At 41.9% G+C, this 20,765-nt stretch overlaps 1 protein-coding gene across 5 annotated transcripts in view; it reads right to left on the reverse strand.

Annotated features, from left to right (window-relative positions):
* The window catches only part of ccm2 (CCM2 scaffold protein), a 109,622-nt gene that overhangs the window by 70,464 nt on the left and 18,393 nt on the right, over positions 1-20,765 (reverse strand). For 2 of the 5 annotated variants that reach the window (XM_059645444.1, XM_059645443.1), the window contains exon 2: positions 5,599-5,667. The exons of the other annotated variants lie outside the window; for them this stretch is intronic. In XM_059645444.1, the coding sequence (XP_059501427.1) occupies positions 5,599-5,667 (69 nt within the window). The remainder of the gene's footprint in view (positions 1-5,598; positions 5,668-20,765) is intronic. 5 annotated transcript variants of the gene reach the window in all.

Genomic DNA, 20,765 nt, shown 5'->3' on the forward strand with positions numbered 1-20,765 from the left:
CTCCAGAAAGCAGATTAGAGCGGGGAAGGGGAACATGTCTTTGGTAGTGGGGTCAGATTGCAGATGGTGGAACTAACAGAGAAGGTGGTGCTGAGTCCAGAGGTTGGTGGAATGGTAGGTGAGTACAAGAGGGATTCTGTTCTTGCTATTATTGCCGGGAGGGGCCATGAAGGATGAGTTGCGGGAAATGAGATAGATGCGGACGAAGGTATTTTCGACCACTGTGAAAGGGAAATTGCGATCAATGAAAAAACGTGGACGAGGTCATCTGGGATGTCCAGGAGTGGAATGCCTCATCTCAGGAGCAAATGCGGCAGAGGCAGAGGAATTGGGATGGTGTTTTTGCAGGAAGGTGGGTGAGAGGTGGTGTATTCTAGTAGCTGTGGGAGTCAGTGGGCTTGAAATAGATATCAGTTTCCACGTGGTTGCCAGAGATGGAAACAGAGGGGTCCAGGAGGGAGAGATAGATACAGGTATCGGAGATGGACCAGGTGAACTTAAGGCTGGGGTGGTAGGTTTTAAGCTTGATTTGATTTTCTATCTTGTGGGGTTAAGGAGGGAAGGACTTAGTTTCATTTGAGTTGTGTAATAGGGGTGTCTGGAAATCTGTTTACATTTAAATGTGGCATCTGCCCGAAATGTTAAATATTTCAGTCACTAAACGCTGCCTGTCCTAAGTGCCGTGAGCCTTTTCAGTTTCTATTTCAGATTGAGCATGTTTTGCTTTTAAGTATAGAAATTCACTACATTGTTTTATGTCTACTTTGTCAATTCCCTTTATCATCATCATCTGTATTTCAGTTAGACCTAGCTTAACATTCTTCCAAACGAGAGTGAAGTCAAGACTGCTAATCTCCTTCAAACCAAATCCCTCACCTCTGGAATCTAATCCAATAAACCTCCCCAGAACTGCCTCTAATGTAGCTATACCCCTCAAATAGAGAGGCAAAACAGTACACAATTCTCCAGGTGCAGTCTCACCAATGCCATATGCAGTTACAGCAACACTTCCCCATTTTTATACACTTTGCTAAAGGAATAGAGTGTCAAAATTCCACTTGTCTTCTTTATTACCCAATGTACTGCACATGAATGTTCTGCAATTCATGCACAAGGACATCTAGATCCCTCTGCACTGGAGTACTCAATTTCTCACCATTTACATAACCTATCTTTTCATTCTTCCAATTAAAATAGATAATCTCACACTTACATACATTAAAGTCCATCTGTCAAATTTACCTCATCTATCTACTTGTAATTTTTTTTGAAGCATCTTTGCTGCAATTTACTTTTCCATCTATTTTCACATCATCTACAAATTTCGCTGTAGTATTTTCTGATACTGCATCCAAGGCATTAACATGGATCAGAATTAGCCAGATCCCTGAGGACAGAACCTTGTGGCACCCTATTAGTTATACTTAGCAAACCAGGAAAAGATCCATTATCTCAACTCTGCTTTCCACTAGTTAGACCATCCTAGTGTTCTGTAAGGATCAGTGCTGGATCCAAGGCACTTTGGTATTTACATGAATGATTTGGATAGGAATAGGTGGTTTGGTTAGTAAGTTTGCAAATGACACAAAAAAACCACAGTAGACAGTGAAGAAGGTTACCTCAGTATAATGAGATCTTGATAAGATGGGTCCATAGATCAAGGAGTGGCAAGACTTATACAGTTAACAGTAGGGTCCTGGAAAAGAAGTGTTGCCAAACAAAAGGACCTTGAAGGTACAGGTTCATAGTTCCTTGAAAGTGGAGTAATAGGTTGACAGGGTAGTGAAGGTGGTGTTTGGTACACTTGCTTTTAATGATCAGTGTATTAAGTAAGGAATTGAGGACATGTTGCAGTTGTACAGGACATTGGTTAGACCACTTTTTGAATACTGCATGCAATTCTGGTCTCCCTGCTATAGGGAAGATGCTGTTCAACTCGATAAGGATGCACAAAGGATGTCGCCGTGGTTGAAAGGTTGAGTTGTAGGGAGAGGCTGAATAGGTAGGGGCTGTTTTCCCTGCAGAGGAGGCTGAGGGGTGAACATATAGGGGTTTATAAAGTCAAGAAAGACAAATAGAGAGTGTGAGTGAAAAGCCATGGTCATTTTCCCGTGGCATAGTTTTAACCTTGTTTTGGGGGAAGGGGGTGATTTAAAAGAAGACCCAAGGGGCAATTTTTTTCACACAGCAGAGTGGTGTTTATGGAACAAGCTGCCAGAGGATGTGAAGAACGGCTCAATTACAACAGTTAAAAAGCTGTCTGGATGCATAGAAGAGTAGAAAAGGGTTTAAAAGGAGGATATGGACCAAATGCTGACAAATGAGGACTAGATTAAATTTAGGATAAGTGGTTGGCATGGATGAATTGGCCCAAAAAAGGTGGTTTTTTTCCTGTGCTGTGCATCTTGACTCTAAGGGTATTGATTAACTTGGATAACCTGTGATCTTAACTTTTATGCGTAAAAGTTTTCAAATGCATGATTCTGGATGTTTAGATTTACTAGAGATTTGCAAGATCCCCATTATCCACTTAGCTATCTTTGAAGAACTCCAACAAATAAATCAAATATGCCCTTAAGACCACACTGGCTCTGATGCATTGTGCTTACACTTTCCAAGTGTCCCATTACATCCATGATAATGAATTCTACCAACTTCCCAACAGGTACTAAATTACCTGATTCATAGCTCTCTGGCTGCTCCTCTTCTCTCTCTTTGTGAAGATTTCAAAAATGAAGTTGTTTCAGAATTCAAAATGGATGGAATCTTAAAATCGACTAGAGCCTTAAGGGAAACAATTTTATCCTCAGTTTCTGCAGAGTGAATCCTCATTTTATTGCCCCTTTGATGTCATTCTGCTTTACTGTTCTTCAGTAATTGGAGCTGGCTGTCAAATGTCAAGGGGTTAGTCTTAACACCGCTTCCTTTAAGGCTTGGCCTGATTGCCACCATTTTTGACTAACTTCTGCAAATCTAACCTGAAGGAGCTCCCAACGTCTAGCCTGTTGACTATGGATCCACCCCAGTGAGACACCAGGAAGCCCCTACTGGCTAGGTTCCTGAACATCCCACCACCTGTTCCACTGCAGTCCAACAGTGCTCTCGTTGACACTAGCACTTCTCAGCCAGCCACAAGGATGTGCACTCACTAATAGCAGCTGAAACCAGAGGGCTGATGCAGTCCACATCTAGTTGACCAATGCAGGAGAGCTACTGAATTCCAAATGGGCCAGGAAAGCTAACATCATCCACCCACAAACCCAAGTCCAGTTGCTCACTCACTATCATCGATTCAGCACCAGGATTCACCACAAAAAAGGTAAAAAAAAAAAGACGGAAGAGGCCAGCCAAAGCCCTGCAATAGCCAAAAAGGTTTCCAGAGGTAGTGGCTAGCAATGGAATTGCAATATCCAAACGAATGACAAAAACAGCTGCCACAACCAGTGAGGAACAAGTGACAGACTAGTAGGGAGCCCAGTAATTTCTTGAGAATCTCATACATATACTTGAATAAGCAAACCAAAACTGCATAGTATTTAGGATGTGGCGTGACCCATATTATATGAATTTATGCATTACCTGCAATTTTTGATGTTTAGCAAACAATTTTAAGACCACTTATCTCAATCTTACAGATTTCTACTTCTGCAGGCAATACAGCCTAAAACATCTCGTTAGGCTAAAGGTCACTAACATAAGCTAAACAAACAAGGGCCTCAATTTTGATAATTTCCATTAAAAATTGCAGGTTATTTTATCTCAATTATTAGAAAACCAATGCCAAATAAAGAAATTAGGCAGATGCAGCAAGATGCGTCAATATCCCTAGAATGAAAACAAAGCCTCTTTGGCAAGCTACCAGATATCAATGATCCAACATTTCCCATAAAAAAAATTCCCTGAATACACATGAAATACATGTTTGCTGATTTGTTTCAGTTTAATTTAGCATTGACTGGAAGGAGTGGAGTGGAAAAATCATCCAAGGCTCTGACTGCTAATCAGTTTAGCAATTCTTGCTAAAAATTCACATACTTCAAAATCATCTTTTACATGATTTTGCCACGTCCAAAATGAAATAACTTAAGTTAACAGAGCATATGAAACAATAACATGGCTTTGGATCAAACAGTATCAAAAAGAGGGAAAGAAGAGAGAAAAATCTTTAAATATTTGTACTACTTTATAACACTTCATTAGCTATATAGACAACTGCAAATGAGTAACCTCTCACAGCTAGTGTAAAAGGTACCTTTATTGTCAAAAAAGAAAACTTGATTGGAAAAAAAAAAATCAGACAAAGTCCAGTGTCTTATTTAAGTTAAAGCTACAGGCATTCATTCAACGACACAGGACTATCTTGAATTTTTATTAAACATTTTAGGGCTAACACGATGGTTGAAAGCATTTCATAACAAAAGGCAAAAGAAAAAGAAAAAAGACAGATTACTGAAAACTCAACTTTTTCCTCCTTAAAATAAAAGAATGGCAGTATCATGTTGATCTGAAACAAGCATGTGATGTCTAGGGCAGACTGGTATAATAATTAAGTTGATTAAAATAAATCAAAAATAAAAGGGGTGCTGGGAATGCAAAAGAAAATTCATTCTCTTTGTAGAGACTGCCACACCTTTTCAGATTTTCATTTTGCTGTGCCAAGACTTTCTAATATAATTAGAGACACAAAAGATTTACAAAAATTTTTTACAACATTCTAAAATATCAATTAAACCACGCACCAATTTCTTAGGTGTCTAGCATTGGCGAGGGCAAGGCAGGCCTACATGTTTGGTTTCCCTTTCTCAGAGCATCATTTTTCCCCCCCAAATACAAACTAATAGATCATCCAAACAAGGACACTGGGCCTTGAAGATACATTAACCTGGTGGACAATAGCCTGAAAAAACAAAACAAACATTCTTTTCCTGTGGAGGAAATACAGCAATGGATTAGAAACAGCTACTTTGCCCAAGAAAACTAATTTGAACCTGAAAGCTCTACTGGCAATTTTGCTTCTGCATTTTGAAGATCTGAACGATGGCACCCCACCTTTAAAGAAAGAGCCATTAGCCACCTGCCAAGTTGGTATTACACAATTCAAGATTTGTAGAATTTACTGACATCTTTAGATCTAGTGTGAAACCAAAAACCCTACCAACTGAGAAATATGAGGAATGTAATTGCACAGGAAGATAGCTTTAGATAAGGAAGTTGCCTCTCAGGTGGCAGAACTGCATGAGTGTACAGCCAAGGGTAGCTCCTGAAGACCTCATGAAGGTATCAGACCCGTGTGTATCAGTGCAGGAGTAAACATGGCACTATCTTCAGATATGCTTCCGGGGTCATATGACATTAAGTTCAGTGAGAAAGGCAATATTTGAACCCAGCAGAAATAACGCTGGATTTAGTGATAGTTTCAAACTTGTGCAGCTGCCAATATTATCCTGTCAGTATCCTTTCCCAGAGAAGGAGCATTCAAATGCAAAGACTGAACTGATCCTGAAGCTACAGCAATTCTGAAGTATCATACTGAACTCAATGTTAATTGTCTGTCCACAGATACTGTCAGATCTACTGTATTTTTCCAAAATTATTTACCACTGTAGTTATTTTCAGCCAGAAAAGTGTGTTTCTCTTCCAGCCCTCAACATGGATTCCAAGCGTGTCCTAGTTGGAAAAAAAATAAAGTTATAGGTAGAGCTGCACAGAATTTTACAGCAAGGAGATAACTGTCATTTGGTTAGAGATTGGAATGAACATTTACAGTGATCTTGCTTCATCTCCCTATTAAAATACATTCTACTCCATTTTTCACATTCTTGTGTAGCTCCTAATTTACATGGATTCAAACATCATCTCAAACACCCCATTTAACACTGAATGGCACATTGTCACCACTTAAGATGTGAGAAGACCAGTTACCTTATTGGATTAATGACATACCCACCACACCTAACTAGATACATACCCTCAATGGAAATCTAGTTTAGTCTTTCACAGGCAGAGGACAAAAATGAAAGGGAGAATTAAGCACTTTGTGGACTTTTACCAAGTGTTTAAAATAACACTGCGTTAGAGCAAAGAATTGTTGAAATGCCAAAAAGGTAGTTAAAAATATTAAAATCAAAAAGCCAAGAGAGAAACCAAAACCATAGCTAAGATTTAAGGGAAACTAAAGACATTTCAGCCCCTCACCCATTTCTTTTTGTTTCATTTCATAAACTCTAAAATGGGCTATTTTGTAATAGAAATTTTGTAGATATGTCAAAGTCTATCTTGGCCAAATTATTGATATACACCAAAACACAAAGCTTTAACAAAACAAATATGTTGCAGCACAAAAACAAAGTTGCTGGAAAAGCTCATCAGGTCTGGCAGCATCTGTGAAGGAGAAAAAAGAGTTAATGTTTCAGGTCTGGTGACACTTTCTCAGAGCTGTATGTTGCAGCACTGTGAGGCTCATGAACTCAAGTAATTGAGTTGAATAGTATTTAACAACTTAACACTAAAACGGAATGGGAGGCAGTCAAGTTACATTTATCTTGGCAGTAGCAACAAATTTATATTTTCCTTGGCTCTTATTGCCTTTCCAGAAAAAAAGTTGCATTTCCAGTTAGCAATATTGTACCCAAGAATAAGCAGGTCCCAAACTGGCACTGATATTCAAAGTCTATTGGAAATTCCAGTGGAGGAACTGTACGAAAAGCTAGATTTTAAAGCTTACTTCTGTCATTTTGATAAGGGTTATTTAAAAACAAACAAACACAGTCATGTCCAATTTAACATGTATGCCTTAATAACTAGAGTATTTTGAGGACGCTATTGATATTTAAGAGAGCTCATTAGTTGGCATGTTTCACCACCCAACTCCTATAGTCAAGTGTTGGCACTGTTAGAGAGTCAGATGAGAAAGGGACAGTGCAGTGGAGGTCTCAGAGTTGAAACAAGATAACAATTCCATAATTTTCTATCAGGAATGATGTCACCCGGTAGTGAGGGCAGGCAGACCTACATGTTTGGCTGACAGGTTGCTCAACATTTGCAAATAACATACTAAGTGATCAAATAAACCCAGGTAACCTTAGCATAAGTTAAAAACGTTTCACTCGGATATGCAAATGTTTCAAAATTTAAAAAAAAACTTAAAAGTTTTGCATTTTCATAGGCTCTTAATTCATTGTAGTTAGAATAGATCATTCATAAATTAGCTTAGCAAACCCACGTATTGACTGACTTCAAATATTAAAAAAAGCGTTTATACATTGATAGATTTAAGACAGATGTCAGAGGCAGGTTCTTTACTCCGAGAGCGTGGTAAGGGTGTGGAACACCCTGCCTGCCAACGTAGTTAACTCAGCCACATTAGGGGCATTTAAAACAGTCCTTGGATAAACATATGGATGACGATGGGATCGTGTAGGGGGATGGGCTTAGATTAGTTCACAGGTCGACACAACATGGAGGGCCGATGGGCCTGTTCTGCGCTGTATTGTTCTATATTGAGACAGACTTTCAAATACTATTTTTTTTCCAAATTTAAAAGCATTTTATCGCGTTTGTGCCATCAATGACTTCCAAAAAACTGGTTGTCATTGCTGTGGGTTTGTGGTACAGAAAGTGGCTTTCATATTTACCTACAAAACAGGGGCTTTACATGTAATATGGTGTTTTTGAAGTGAAGTGTTTTGGACTGTGCTAGTTATGAAAAAAGAACAGCCTTTCAGTGAAAGTTTAGGTAACTGAACACAAAGAACCTTGTAGTGGTTACTTTAAAATTTCTACTACTCAAATTACTAATGTTGTAACTATATCCAGACTGTACTGCATTTACAATTTTTAAAAAAATGTTAATATGATAAATCTTTACTGGTCTTTTTTCTTTGCAGTTCACTTAAAAGGTAGAAAATGCGAGTGCAGTGATGAGTATTGCAACTATTCTCTCCAAATTCGACTCAAAAGGAGGCCACACCGCAAGTCAGCCCAAAAACAAAGGTAGGTGCAGGGAAGTAACTTGTAAAATGAGGTAGGCAAATTTACGAGAATTTCACTTCCCAGAAACCTTCGATCCATTGGATGGCGACACTTTTGCATTTGTTTTTGGGGTGGGGAGTAATAGAAGAACAAAGGAAGGGGGCAAAGAAAGGTTTTTTTAAAAAAAGGATCATTTCTAATGCTGAATGGCTGTATTTAGATTTTGAAATGTAGGCAACTTAAATCTGTTCCGAATTAGTAGAGACTGTCATTGGTGAAATTTGCATTTCTTTAGAAGAAATGCTACTGCACAACTTGCAAAAGGATTCAGGAAAAATGAGGTAGAACATGCAATAGGAGATCTATCATGCTGCACATTCAGAATTAAAGGCACAAAATCATTCATTGTCTGGCTGAGTGGTAATCTGACAACTAGGGTAGAGATAGAAGACTGCATCAAAAAGACAGACCATACTGGCAGTTATTTAGATAAAAGTAAATACTGCAGATGCTGAAAACAATTCTGGAAAAACTCAATATGTTTGACAGAACATGTGGAAAGAAAAACAGTTAGCATTTGGACCCCAGTATGACTCTTCCTCAGCTGTTCTGAAGATACTGTCAGACCCACTGAGCTTCTCCAGCATCCAGTTTGTGATTCTGTCCACTTCCACCATCAGGTCCTTCAATTATATCTTTCTTCATCAGGTCCTCACACATTTATCCCACTGAAAACAAACTCATTACCACCTAGAATTTGCTACTCAGTGTAAATTTTCTCTAGAGGTTAAACAGGTCCGGCAACTTTTAATTACTTTTAACTTTCACTTTAATTTCCCCATCACTCCGGGTGCATTTTTGATTTTCAAAAGAGTGAAACACTCAAGGAACAGTGCCTCTTCATATGTGAGACTTTTAGCCCTGACGTTCAAAGGATCAGTTTGCATTCTTAAAACCTTTTAGTAGTTATCTTCTCTTTTCAAGGAACCGGTTTCACACTTTTTTTTAGAAAAAGGACTGTACTACCTCCCGAAACCTCAACCTGCCTTCTACTTCTACTATCATCTCAAAAAGTTATGACATCTCTCATCTCATTATCACTTCAGATGATGAATGAAATTTTCTTCAGCACATTACTGCCAAGTTTCTGCATGTATTTCTCTCCTCTCATTCCTTTATAAAATCCAAGGAACATTGAAAAAAAGCAGTAGGCCATTCAGCCGGGCTTGCTCTGCTACTCACTATTATCGTACTTGATCATCCTACTTTGATCCTTTGACCCAAAGACCTACACCCAATTCCTGAAGTGGCCTTCAACCACTACGTGGCAGAGAATCTCTGCGGAAAAATTTTTCAGTCCTAAATGGTTGACCCTCTACCTTTAGATCTGTGTACCCCGGTTCTGTACTCTCTGGTCATTAGGAACGTCCTTCCTGCATTTACCCTGTTCTGACCTGTTAGCATGTCACATTCTCTCGCTCTCTCAACACCAGGGAATATAATCCTGGCTAATGCAGTCTCTCTTCATACATCAGTCCTGCCATCCCAGGAATCACTTGCTTCATGGCCAGAACACCCTGCCTCTGTGATGGAGGCCAAAACTACATTCAATATTCTAGGTGTGGTATAATCAAGGCTCTGTATAATTGCAGCAAGATAGTCTCACTCCTATACTCAAATTGTTCAGCCATGAAAGCCAACAGTATCTGTCTTCCTCAGTACCAAAATACATCAGAGTACTTAATTCCAGTGACTGGTGTAGAAGGACACCCAGATCCTCCTGTTCTGAACGATTTTCCTAAATCCCAGGCTAGTATCTGCTCAGTTTGCCAATATTTTCCACTGAATTAATACATTTTACCCTTGATTGGGAGCTGTGCACAGCATATCAGTGCCACTATGAAGCAGTGGAAACTAAAAGACATGAGGAGCCCATGCTTGTGAAGCAGCAGCTTTACAGAGCACAAGAGAGCAGGGACAGCAACTTCAGAAAGATAACAGAAGACTTACACAAAACAGCAGTGTTGGCATGTGATTAAAAAATCTGTTGAATTCCTTCAACTCGTTTGTTCTTACAAGAGCTACAGTGAGACATCACAGGAAAATTGGTAGTTGATTGGTGGGTATTTCTCCTGTCTTTTGACTGACCGAGTGATTTAAAATAGAACATAATCATATAGCATTACAGTATGGGAACAGGCTTTTTGGTCCACAGTCAATGCCAAATGTAACCCCACGCTAAATTAGTCCAACTGACTGTTCCTGGCTCATAACAGGTCTATTCATGTACATATCATAATGTCTTTTAAATACTGTAACCATATCCACCACTTTCTCAGTAAGTTCACTGCACAAGCAAACCACCCTCTAAAAGTTGTTCATGTCTTTTTAAAAATCTCTCCTCTCAACTTAAAATGTTTCCCCCAAGCCTTGAAATCCCCCATTAGGGGGAAGATACCAACCATTAGCTATCCATACCACTCACTATCTTATAAACTTCTATAAGAAAGGTGTCCTTTCAAATCTCATATGCTCCAATGAAAAAAAGACCCTGCCTATCCAGCCTTTCTTCTAAAAACTCTCAAGCTTAATATTCCTTAACGGGGGCGCAAGGGGGCAGGGATAAATGGGTCTCTTTCAGGTTCGAAAGACAACTAGTGGACAGCAGAGTCAACATAGAGAAGAGAAGATGCTTTGATCAAGGACAGGAGGAATCTGCAATGGGATATAAAAAGGTTGAGCCAATGAAAAGTCAAAGTTTTGCAGATGAAGTTTAAGAAATGGGAGGTCATGCACTTTGGTAGGAAGAATCAAAGGTAAACTATTAAAAGAGAAACTGCGTTCTTGTGCATGAAAGAAAACATTAACATACAAGTGCAGTAAGCAATTAAGGGGGAAAATGGAATTTTGACTTTAGATGGAGGTGTTGGAATTAACGAAAGGAAAGCCATGCTACAACTGTAAAGGGCTTTGGGAAGGCCACACGTGGACTGCTGTCTACTGTTTTGGTCCCATATTTTGAAAACTGATGAGTTTTGGGGCTTACTCAAAACAAAATTCACCAGGCTGATTCTTGGAATGAAGAGGCTGACTTATGAAGAAAGGCAAAACAGGTTACACCTTTGTTCATTACAATTTAGAAAGAGAAACTAGCAACAGGAAGAGGCCATTCAGCTGAGCCTGTTCCATCAAGATCGTGGCTGATCCTTACCTCAAAGTCATATTCCGGTTTTCTCTGCATATCCCTTGATGCCTTTAATATCGAAAAGATATATCTTTGAATATATTCAGTGACATGGCCTCAGCCCAAGGCAGAGAACTTTACAGGTTCACAATTGTACGAACACTTTCTCACCTCCGTCCGAAACGGCCTACTCCCCTTATCCTGAGACTGTGACTCCTGCTTCTATACTCCAAAAACCATTTGTGTGTTTCATCTCTCCAGCTGTGGTAAAATTTTGTTTCAAACGGATCCCCTTATCTTTGTAAACGCTACTGAATACAAGCCCAGTCAAACCAAACCACTCTTCCCTCATGACAGATCCACCGTCACCAGCGTGGCAAACCTCTGCTGCACTCTTCACAGCAAAGAGTTAAACTAGTTGGTGGGAGGGAGCCCAAGGATTTAGCGAGAAGAGAGATCAAAATCAGACACTAGTACATATGGCAAGGGGAACAAATCAAAAACAAACAAAGTCAGGAACAAAGTAGAGAAGGAAGCAGGGCTGAAACTAAACGGCATTTATTTCAATGCAAGAGGCCCAATAGGCAAGGCAGATGAATTCAGGGCATGATTGGGAAACATGGGACTGCCATATCATTGCCATTAGAGACATGGCTCAGGAATGGACAGGACTGGCAGCTTAATGTTCCAGCGTATAGATGCTAGAAGATGATTGAAAGGAGGGCAAAAAAGGGTGGAATGGCATTTTTGTTTAGGAATAACATTACAGCAGTATTTAGGGAGGATATTCCTGTTAATACATCCAGGGAAGGTATCTGGGTGGAACTGAGAAATAAGGAAGGGATGATCACCTTGTTGGCATTGTACTATACTGCCCCAAATAGGAAGTCAGAAATTCAGAAAACAATTTGTAAGGAGATTTCACTTATCTACAAGAATAACAGGGTAAGGGATTTGAGCTTTCCAAACAGACTGGGACTGCCATAGTGTTAAGGCTTGGATGGAGAGCAAACTGGTAAGCGTACACAAAGAAATTTTCTGATTCAGTAAGTGGTTGTAACTGCGAGAGAAGTGCAAAACTTGACCGACTCATGGGAAATGAAGGCAGGGCAACTGACTGAGTTATCAGTGGGGGAGCATTTTTGGGGCCAGCAACCATAATCCTATTAGTTTTACAATACTGATGCTGCAAAAATAGACCAAATCTAAAGATTAAATTAGGGAAGGGGCCAATTTTGACAGTATGAGGCAATAACTTTCAAAAGTAGATTAGGGCAGATGTTTGTAGGATCAAATAAGAGGCCAGCTGGACAATGGGAGGCCTTATGTTGCAGTGTTTACTAAAGAGAAGGATACGGAAGATAGAGAACATGGGGAAATAATGATATCTTCAAAAATGTTCATATTACAGAGATGGTGGTGATGGATGTCCTAAAGTGAATGAAGGTAGATAAAGCCCCAGCACCTGATCAGGTGTACCCTAGAACTGTGGGAAGCTAGGGAAATGATTGCCAGGCCCCTTACTGAGATAAGTGTATCAATCAAATGCCACTGTTGGAGGTACCGGAAGACTGAAGGTCAGCTAAAATGGTGCCACTACTTAAACAACAGTGATAAGGAAAAGCCAGGGAACAACAAACCTGAGCTTGACATCGGTGGTGGACAACGTTGTTGGAGGGAATCCTGAGGGACAGGATTTACATATACTTGGAAAAGGAAGGGCTGACGAGAGACGGCCAACATGGGTTTGTGCATGGGAAATAGCGCCTCACTAACTTGATCTGAAGTAATAAAAAAAAGAAAGTGTGCTAATGGACAGGAGATTGGTAGATATGATCTATGTGGACTTCATTAAGGCGTTTGACAAGGTTCTTCATGGCGAACAAGGTTAGATTACATGGATAACAGAATGAACTAGCTTGAAGGTAGGAGTGGTGGAGGAGGGGTGCTTTTCAGAGGGCTGTGACCAACTGTGGGCAAAGGATCAGTGTCCAAGTTCTTCAAGGACCGCAACATCCCCCCCCACAGTGGTCGAGAACACCCTTGACCGCGTCTCCCGCATTTCCCGCAACATATCCCTCACACCCCGCCCCCGCCAGAACCGCCCTAAGAGGATCCCGCTCGTTCTCACATACCACCCCACCAACCTCCAGATACAACGCATCATCCTCCGACACTTCCGCCATCTATAATCCGACCCCACCACCCAAGACATTTTTCCATCCCCACCCCTGTCTGCTTTCCGGAGAGACCACTCTCTCCATGACTCCCTTGTTCGCTCCACACTGCCCTCCAACCCCACCACACCCGGCACCTTCCCCTGCAACCGCAGGAAATGCTACACTTGCCCCCACACCTCCTCCCTCACCCCCATCCCAGGCTCCAAGATGACTTTCCACATTAAGCAGAGGTTCACCTGCACATCTGCCAACGTGGTTTACTGCATCCACTGTACCCGGTGTGGCTTCCTCTACGTTGGGGAAACCAAGCGGAGGCTTGGGGACCGCTTTGCAGAACACCTCCTCTCCGTTCGCAATAAACAACTGCACCTCCCAGTCGCAAACCATTTCAACTCCCCCTCCCATTCTTTAGATGACATGTCAATCATGGGCCTCCTGCAGTGCCACGATGATGCCACCCAAAGGTTGCAGGAACAGCAACTCATATTCCGCTTGGGAACCCTGCAGCCCAATGGTATCAATGTGGACTTTACCAGCTTCAAGATCCCCCCTTCCCCCACCGCATCCCAAAACCAGCCCAGCTCTTCCCCTCCCCCCACTGCATCCCAAAACCAGTCCAACCTGTCTCTGCCTCCCTAACCTGTTCTTCCTGTCACCCATCCCTTCCTTCCACCCCAAGCCACACCTCCATCTCCTACCTACTAACCTTATCCCACCTCCTTGACCTGTCCGTCTTCCCCAGACTGACCTATCCCCTCCCTACCTCCCCACCCCACCTATCTTCTTTACTCTCCATCTTCGGTCCACCTCCCCCTCTCCCCCTATTTATTCCACAACCCTCACCCCATTCCCCCTCTCTGATGAAGGGTCTAGGCCCGAAACGTCAGCTTTTGAGCTCCTGCGATGCTGCTGGGCCTGCTCTGTTCATCCAGCCTCACATTTCATTATCAAAGGATCAGTGCTGCTTTTTGTCATTTATGCAAATGAACTGGATGCCAACATAGGACATATGGTTACTAAGTTAAGGGTTCAGAAAAATTGGAGTTCTATTGGGTAGCTAAGAATGTTATCTCAGAGCACAACAGGACCTTGATCAGATAGGTCAATGGGTAGAGAAGTGGTAGGTGGAGTTCAATTTAAATAAACGTGGAGGTGCTGCATTTTGGAAATGCAAGTCAGGGTAGGACTTGTACAGCTAATGGTAAGGTCCTGGGGAGTGTTGCCGAAAAGACCTTGGAGGAGTGCAAGCTCATTAGTTTCTTGAAAGTGAGGTTGCAGGTGGACAGCATAGTGAAGGTGGCATTTGGCATGTTTGCCTTTATTGGTCAGTGCACTGAAGAGGGGAGTTGGGAGGTCATGTTGTGGCTGTACAGGCCATTGGTTAGGCCATTTTTGGAACAGTGTGCATAGTTCTGGTCTTCCTGCTATAGAAAAGGATGTTGTGAAACTTGAAAAGGGTCGAGAAAAGATTTACAAGGACGTTGCCAGGGTTGGAGGGTCTGAGCTATAGGGAGAGGCTGAATAGGTTGGAGCTATTGAATAGGTTGGAGTGAGGCTGAGGGGGGAACCTTATGAATGTTTATAAAATCATTAGGTGCATGGATAGGGTAAAAAAAGAGAAAAAAGGTATTTTCTAATGGTGGAGGAGTCCAAAACTAGAAAAAGGTACAGGTTAAAAAGGAGAGAGGAGAAGATTTATAAAAAGGGGCCTAAGCGGCAACTTTTTCCATGCAGAAGGTGGTGCATGTATGGAAATGAGCTTCCAGAAAAAAAAAAGTGGAGGCTGGTACAATTTACAATGTTTAAAGAGGCATTTGGATAGGTATATAAATAGGAAGGGTTGAGGGATATGGACCAAATGAGACTAGCTTAATTGGGCCTGTTTCCACATGGTAGGGATTCTATGATGCCATGATATCAGGTTGGCATGGACGAGTCGGATCGAAGAGTCCGTTTCTGTGCCGTACAACTCTAAGTATATTCTGTCTTCAGCAGGAAGAGGAAAGTAGCATGCAATCCTCCAGGTGCAGGCTCACCAAAGTCCTGCATAAACAGCAGTCATTATCCTTACTGCTGGACTCAAATTCTCCTGCAACGAGGACCAATGTATCATTGGCCTTCCCAAATTCTTGCTGCACTAGCCTGTCTTTCATCGACTAGTGTTCCAAAACCAAGGACAGAAGAATGATGGGTGATCTTATTAGAATCTGACTGATGGTCTTGACATGGCAGATGTTGAAATGACATCTCCACCAGTGGAGAAATCTCAAAAAGCAAAAAAAAAAGGGACACAGTTACAAAAGGAGAAGTTATTTTAAAAAAAAGGAACTTCGTCCAGAAAACAAACATCTGCCAACTGTACAGTGGCACTACAGCAATTCACCAAGGCTCCTCTGACATCATCTTCCAAATTCATGACTTCTACCACCCAGAAGCAGTCATTGCATTGGACCACCACTTGCAAGTGGCACCATTCTGACTACTTGACCTGTGGCAAAGAAGGAACAATTTCCTGGAACTCCCTTCCTAGCAGCAATGTGGATACCCTGAAGTAAAGAGAACTGTCATGGTTCAAGGCAATCCACTGCCATCGTCTCCAGGACAACCATGGATGGGCAAGTATTCTCCCTATCTTGTGAAGGATGAAAATAAATACTCCGAGGCATCCCCAAATTTTGTCAGGAGTCAACACAAATGCCAGCCTCTCACCTGATTTGCGCCATCAGGTTTCTCAACAAAAAAAAACAAAAAAAGGAGTACTAAAACAGTCACCAACATAAGCCTTTCTTTGAATGTAAAGTGATCACAGTCACTGACTGCAACTTTAAGTTATTGATTTCATTGAGATTATAAAAACAACACAATAGTAAAAAAGTATTCCTGTCTGATGTCCATGCCACACAACCAATGGATACAATACATGAAAATAGTGTTAAATAACATTTATTGTTATCATGCTTAAGAGCCCAGGTATTTGAATTGTTAATCTGCAGCACCTGCATATAAGCAACCTTCCAGGACTTTAGTACAACAGTGCAAGTGGCAGTTAGCTGCAAGTAGACCAAAACACCCTTAGACAGAATTCCAGGATTTTTGACACAGCAACAATGAAGGCAAGGTAATATATTTCCAAGTCAGGATGGCAGGTGGCTTGGAGGGGAATTTGCAGGCAGTCTTTCTGCACATCTGCTCGCCTTGCCCTTCAATTTGGAAGTGGTCATGAGTTTGAAAGGTGATGAGGGGATCTTTGGCAAATTTCTACAGTGCAGATCGTACACACTGCTACTACTGAGCAGTGGAGGGGAAGTGGATGCGTTCCAATCAAGTGGAATGACCTGTCCTAGAGTACGTCAAGCTTCTACAGTGTTGTTGGAGCAGCATCTATTCTGGTAAGTGGGTGGATATTCCAATCGCACTGCTGACTTGTGCCTTGTAAATGGTTGGCAGACAGCCTTCAGTATTCCTAGACTTGGACCTGCTCTTGTAGCCACTTAGGTTTAATGTTCCAAGTCTTTTTCCCCCCACCAGCCAAGCAGGATGTTCCCAGTGGGGGGGGGGGAAATTCAGCGATAGTAACACCACTGAATGTCAAGGAGTAGTTAGATAGTCTCTAGTTGGAGACTGTAATTGCCTGGCATTTGTGTGGTGCTAGTGTTAACTGACATTTGTCAGGCCAAGCCTATTATTCAGACCTTATTACATATGAACATTCCACAAAAACAACCCCACCCCACTTCCCACAGAGGGTGATCATTGATGAAGCAGCTGCAGATGGATCAGTTTGGGAGGAACTCCTGGAGAGATGCCCTGTGGCCCAAGATGACAGACCTCAAAACTGGCTGGTCGGAGTCATACCTGACACAGGATAACTGGCAATTGAATTGCCTCTAACCATTTCTTGGCATCACATGAAGTCAGTGGCACATGCCTTAACAACACTGCTCCTCCTCCTTCTCGTCCTCCTCCCTACCCTGCACACCACACCCCCCAACCTTAAGGGGCGAGTAGATTTGTACCTCAGGTTGTGGATGCTGTGGTTGGTTGGCTTGCCGAGCTGGTTTATTGCTGTTCTGCAAATGTTTCATTACCATGCTGGGTAACATCAGTGCAGCCTCCAAGGAAATGCCATTGTGTTTTCCCGCCTGGTTTTTAAAACTCGAGGTCCATCGAGCTGGATTAACTCACTTCTGGTTTTCCTTCGCAGTGGAGCGTATATGGGGGCTCGAGCTCTATGTGTTTATTGATGGCTTTCTTTGTGGGGTACTAGGCTTCTCGGAAATCCTGTGCCTGCCTTTGCTTTACTGGTCCCAATCAAAATCGATGGTTCTCCTTATCCATGTGGACAGAGGGAAGAGGGCAGTGTATTGGTTGCATCTTTTTGTAGACAATTGATGTTAGGTGTACCTTAGTGGTTAATTTCCTGTTTGTCGTAGAGTTTATCACAGCCTCTACAGGGAATCTTGTATATGACACTGGTCCTCTCCATAATGAGTAGTGAATCTTTGATTCAGGTGAGCAGTTATCATAGGGTTGATGTGGGTTTGTGTTACTCTGATCCCCAGCGGCAAGAGTCTTGTGGTTAGTTCCAATGTATCCATGACTAAAAGTAAAGGTAGTGTGATGGAGTGTGTCGGGGCGTGTAGTACCTTCCTGGTGTCATTTGTGTAATAGGCATCTTCTGACCCAGTTTTTTGGATATCCATTGTCCTGGAATACCTGGAGGAGGTACTCTTCTTCCTCTCAGCATAGTTGTGCTGCCGCAGTGTATTGTTGCCTATTTAAATAGCATTCGCATACCTCCGTTTGTGTTAGGATGGTTACTGTTGAAATCCAGTACTTGGTCAGTGTGTAGCTTTCCTGTGTACCTTTGTAAGGAATTCCTCATTGGACATCATTGTGGAGCGTAGGACCAGGAATGGGAGCCGTTTGTTCTTCTCTTCCTCTGGTGAACTTGATTCTGGTGAGGGTGTTGTTTATTAATTTGTGTGTATCTCCTCTAGTTTGGTCTGTTTAATGACGACAAAAGGTATTGTCCACATATTGTATCCATAGTTTTGGTTGGATTAGTGGAAGGGCTGTACTTTCCAGACTCTGCATCACCATCATGGTTATTAGTTCGGAAATGGGACACCCCTGGGATTGCCTATTGATGTGTTTGTATGTTTGGCCCTTGAAAGTGAAGTGGGTGGTGAGGTTATAGGTCCAGTAGCTTCAGTATGTTCAGTATGTTGTCTGTGGAGATGGTTTCACTGGGATCTTGTTCTAGTAGTGCGGTTATTGTTTCCCCGGCTACTGGTATGTCTATTGATGTGACTAAGGCAGGGACATCAAGTGATACCATGGTCTAATCATCTATAAAAATGTCTGTCCTTGATGGAATTGAGGAGCTCTTGAGCTGAGTGGATTGAGTGGGGTGATTTGTTGACAAGTTGCCTTAGAGACTTATTGTAGTTCCTTGGCCAATCTGTGTGATGGCATGCCTGGTGGGGAGACAATGGGTCTAAACAGGTATTTCCGGGAGGTCATGGAATTGGGGTGTGTTAGTTCCTTTGAGTTTCATTCTTAAGTCTGTCTTTTTGATCTGTCCGGTCTGTTTGAATCTTTTTAAGGATGTAGAGGATTTTGTTACCTTGTTGCAGTGTCAGGACAGTCTGTACTGGGTTGGTATGTGTTCTCGTCACCTAGAAGTGCCTGTGCCTTGGAGATGTAGTTTTTTAAAAACAAAAAAAAATTTAGTATTACTGTCATGTGCCTTTTGCCAACAGGTAGTATTGTGATGTTCTTGTCCTTCTTCAGCCCTTCTAGGGCTTGACTTTCCAATGTGTTGAGGGTGTCGAGTTCAGTCCTTCTGGTCAGTGTTGGGATTACTGTCTGTCTTAATGATTTGTTGTGTTTCTTCACTGATGTCATTGGTCCTCAGCATGGCTAGGAATTCTGTTTTGTTGGCACCTCTGTACAGTTAAGTCCATGGATGAGAGCAGCTTTTTTCTGTGTCTGTCAGCTTCCTGTCTGAGAAGTTTCTTATTCAGGGTGTTTGCTCTATTGTTGTTTTGAAAGGCCAGTATGGCATGCTTGTCCTGAAGAGTCGGTCTTCTCTTGGCTCTTGTGGTCTGTTGGTTTGTTGCAGGTCGTAATCCAGTCCTGGTTGGTAGCTTCCAGGAATGAAGTTTTTGGCACATAATTTCTGTTGTATCTGTGGAGCCTGTTGCATGTGTCACTTATTAGTTTTACCATCTCTGCAGCCATTCTGCAGGCCGTTGATAGGTGGTTCGTATCTCACATTGTATATTAAGACCTCGTTCCCGAGGCATCCATGTAGGAAGTAGAGTTGTTCACTGGTTGCGCTGTTGCTTGGTGTAGTTCTCCCATTTTCGTGCCAATTTGTGGGTGCTTCGCCCATAGTTCTACAAGGTTTTGGAGTAGATTTGTAGGCACGGGAGTTCCTGGTGAGCCATCAACAAACACGGAACTTGACCCCATACACTCCATTGCGCAGGAAAACCAGCAGGGTAATGAAACATCTGCAGAACAACAAACAAACCAGCTCAGGAAGCTGACCAATCACAACATTTCTTTGGCAATAATACCTGAAATAAGATGTTCAGAACTTGCAGCTCCTCAATCAAAGCTGATTAGTCAATTGTTCTAATACTGACATCCGGAGATTAAAATGTAGAAAGTTTCCCCATGTATCATAGTGTACATAAAAAGGGAGGACAAATTCAACGTGGTTGGGTTGCCACTCCAGTCAAAGTTTGATCACGACACCACCAACACAAGGTGCCAGTCATTCCTATTGTTTCCAATTTTGCTAGGGGTCCTTGACTGTACTTTTGGTCAAATGCAGCCTTGACATCCAGGGCTGTAACTCACTCAACTTCATTGCTTTTGTCCATGTTTGCACCCAAGTCTGTAATGAGAACCTTTGCAGTCCTGAGTGCCATTGAGCAGGTGCTTCTTGATGACACCTTCCATTAATTTACTGTTTACAGAGCAGACTGAAGGGGCAATAATTGGTGAATCGATTCTTCCTGCTTTTTAATGTACAAAACATACCCAGGAAATTTTCTATATTAAAATCAGGTGGATACCAATGTTATAACTATATTGGATCAGCTAGGCCTGAGGAGCAGCAAGTTCTGGATCACAAGCCTTGAGTACTACTGCTGAAAAATGTTGTCAGGACCAATAGCTTTAGCGGTATCTACTACCTCCAAAATATTTCTTGACATCACATGCAGTCAAACAAATCTGAAGACTGGCACCTGTAATGCTAGGATCCATTGAAAGAGGCTGAGATGGATCATCCACTTTGCACATCCGGCTGAAGTCTGTGAATCTTTCAGCCTCATCTTTTGCACTGATTTGCTGGGCTTTTCCATCCTTGAGAATGGGGAAATTTGTGCCTCCTTGATGAGTTCTTTAACAGT

Source organism: Stegostoma tigrinum, chromosome 4 (genome assembly GCF_030684315.1).
Source record: "Stegostoma tigrinum isolate sSteTig4 chromosome 4, sSteTig4.hap1, whole genome shotgun sequence".
NCBI classification, from domain to species: Eukaryota; Metazoa; Chordata; class Chondrichthyes; order Orectolobiformes; family Stegostomatidae; genus Stegostoma; species Stegostoma tigrinum.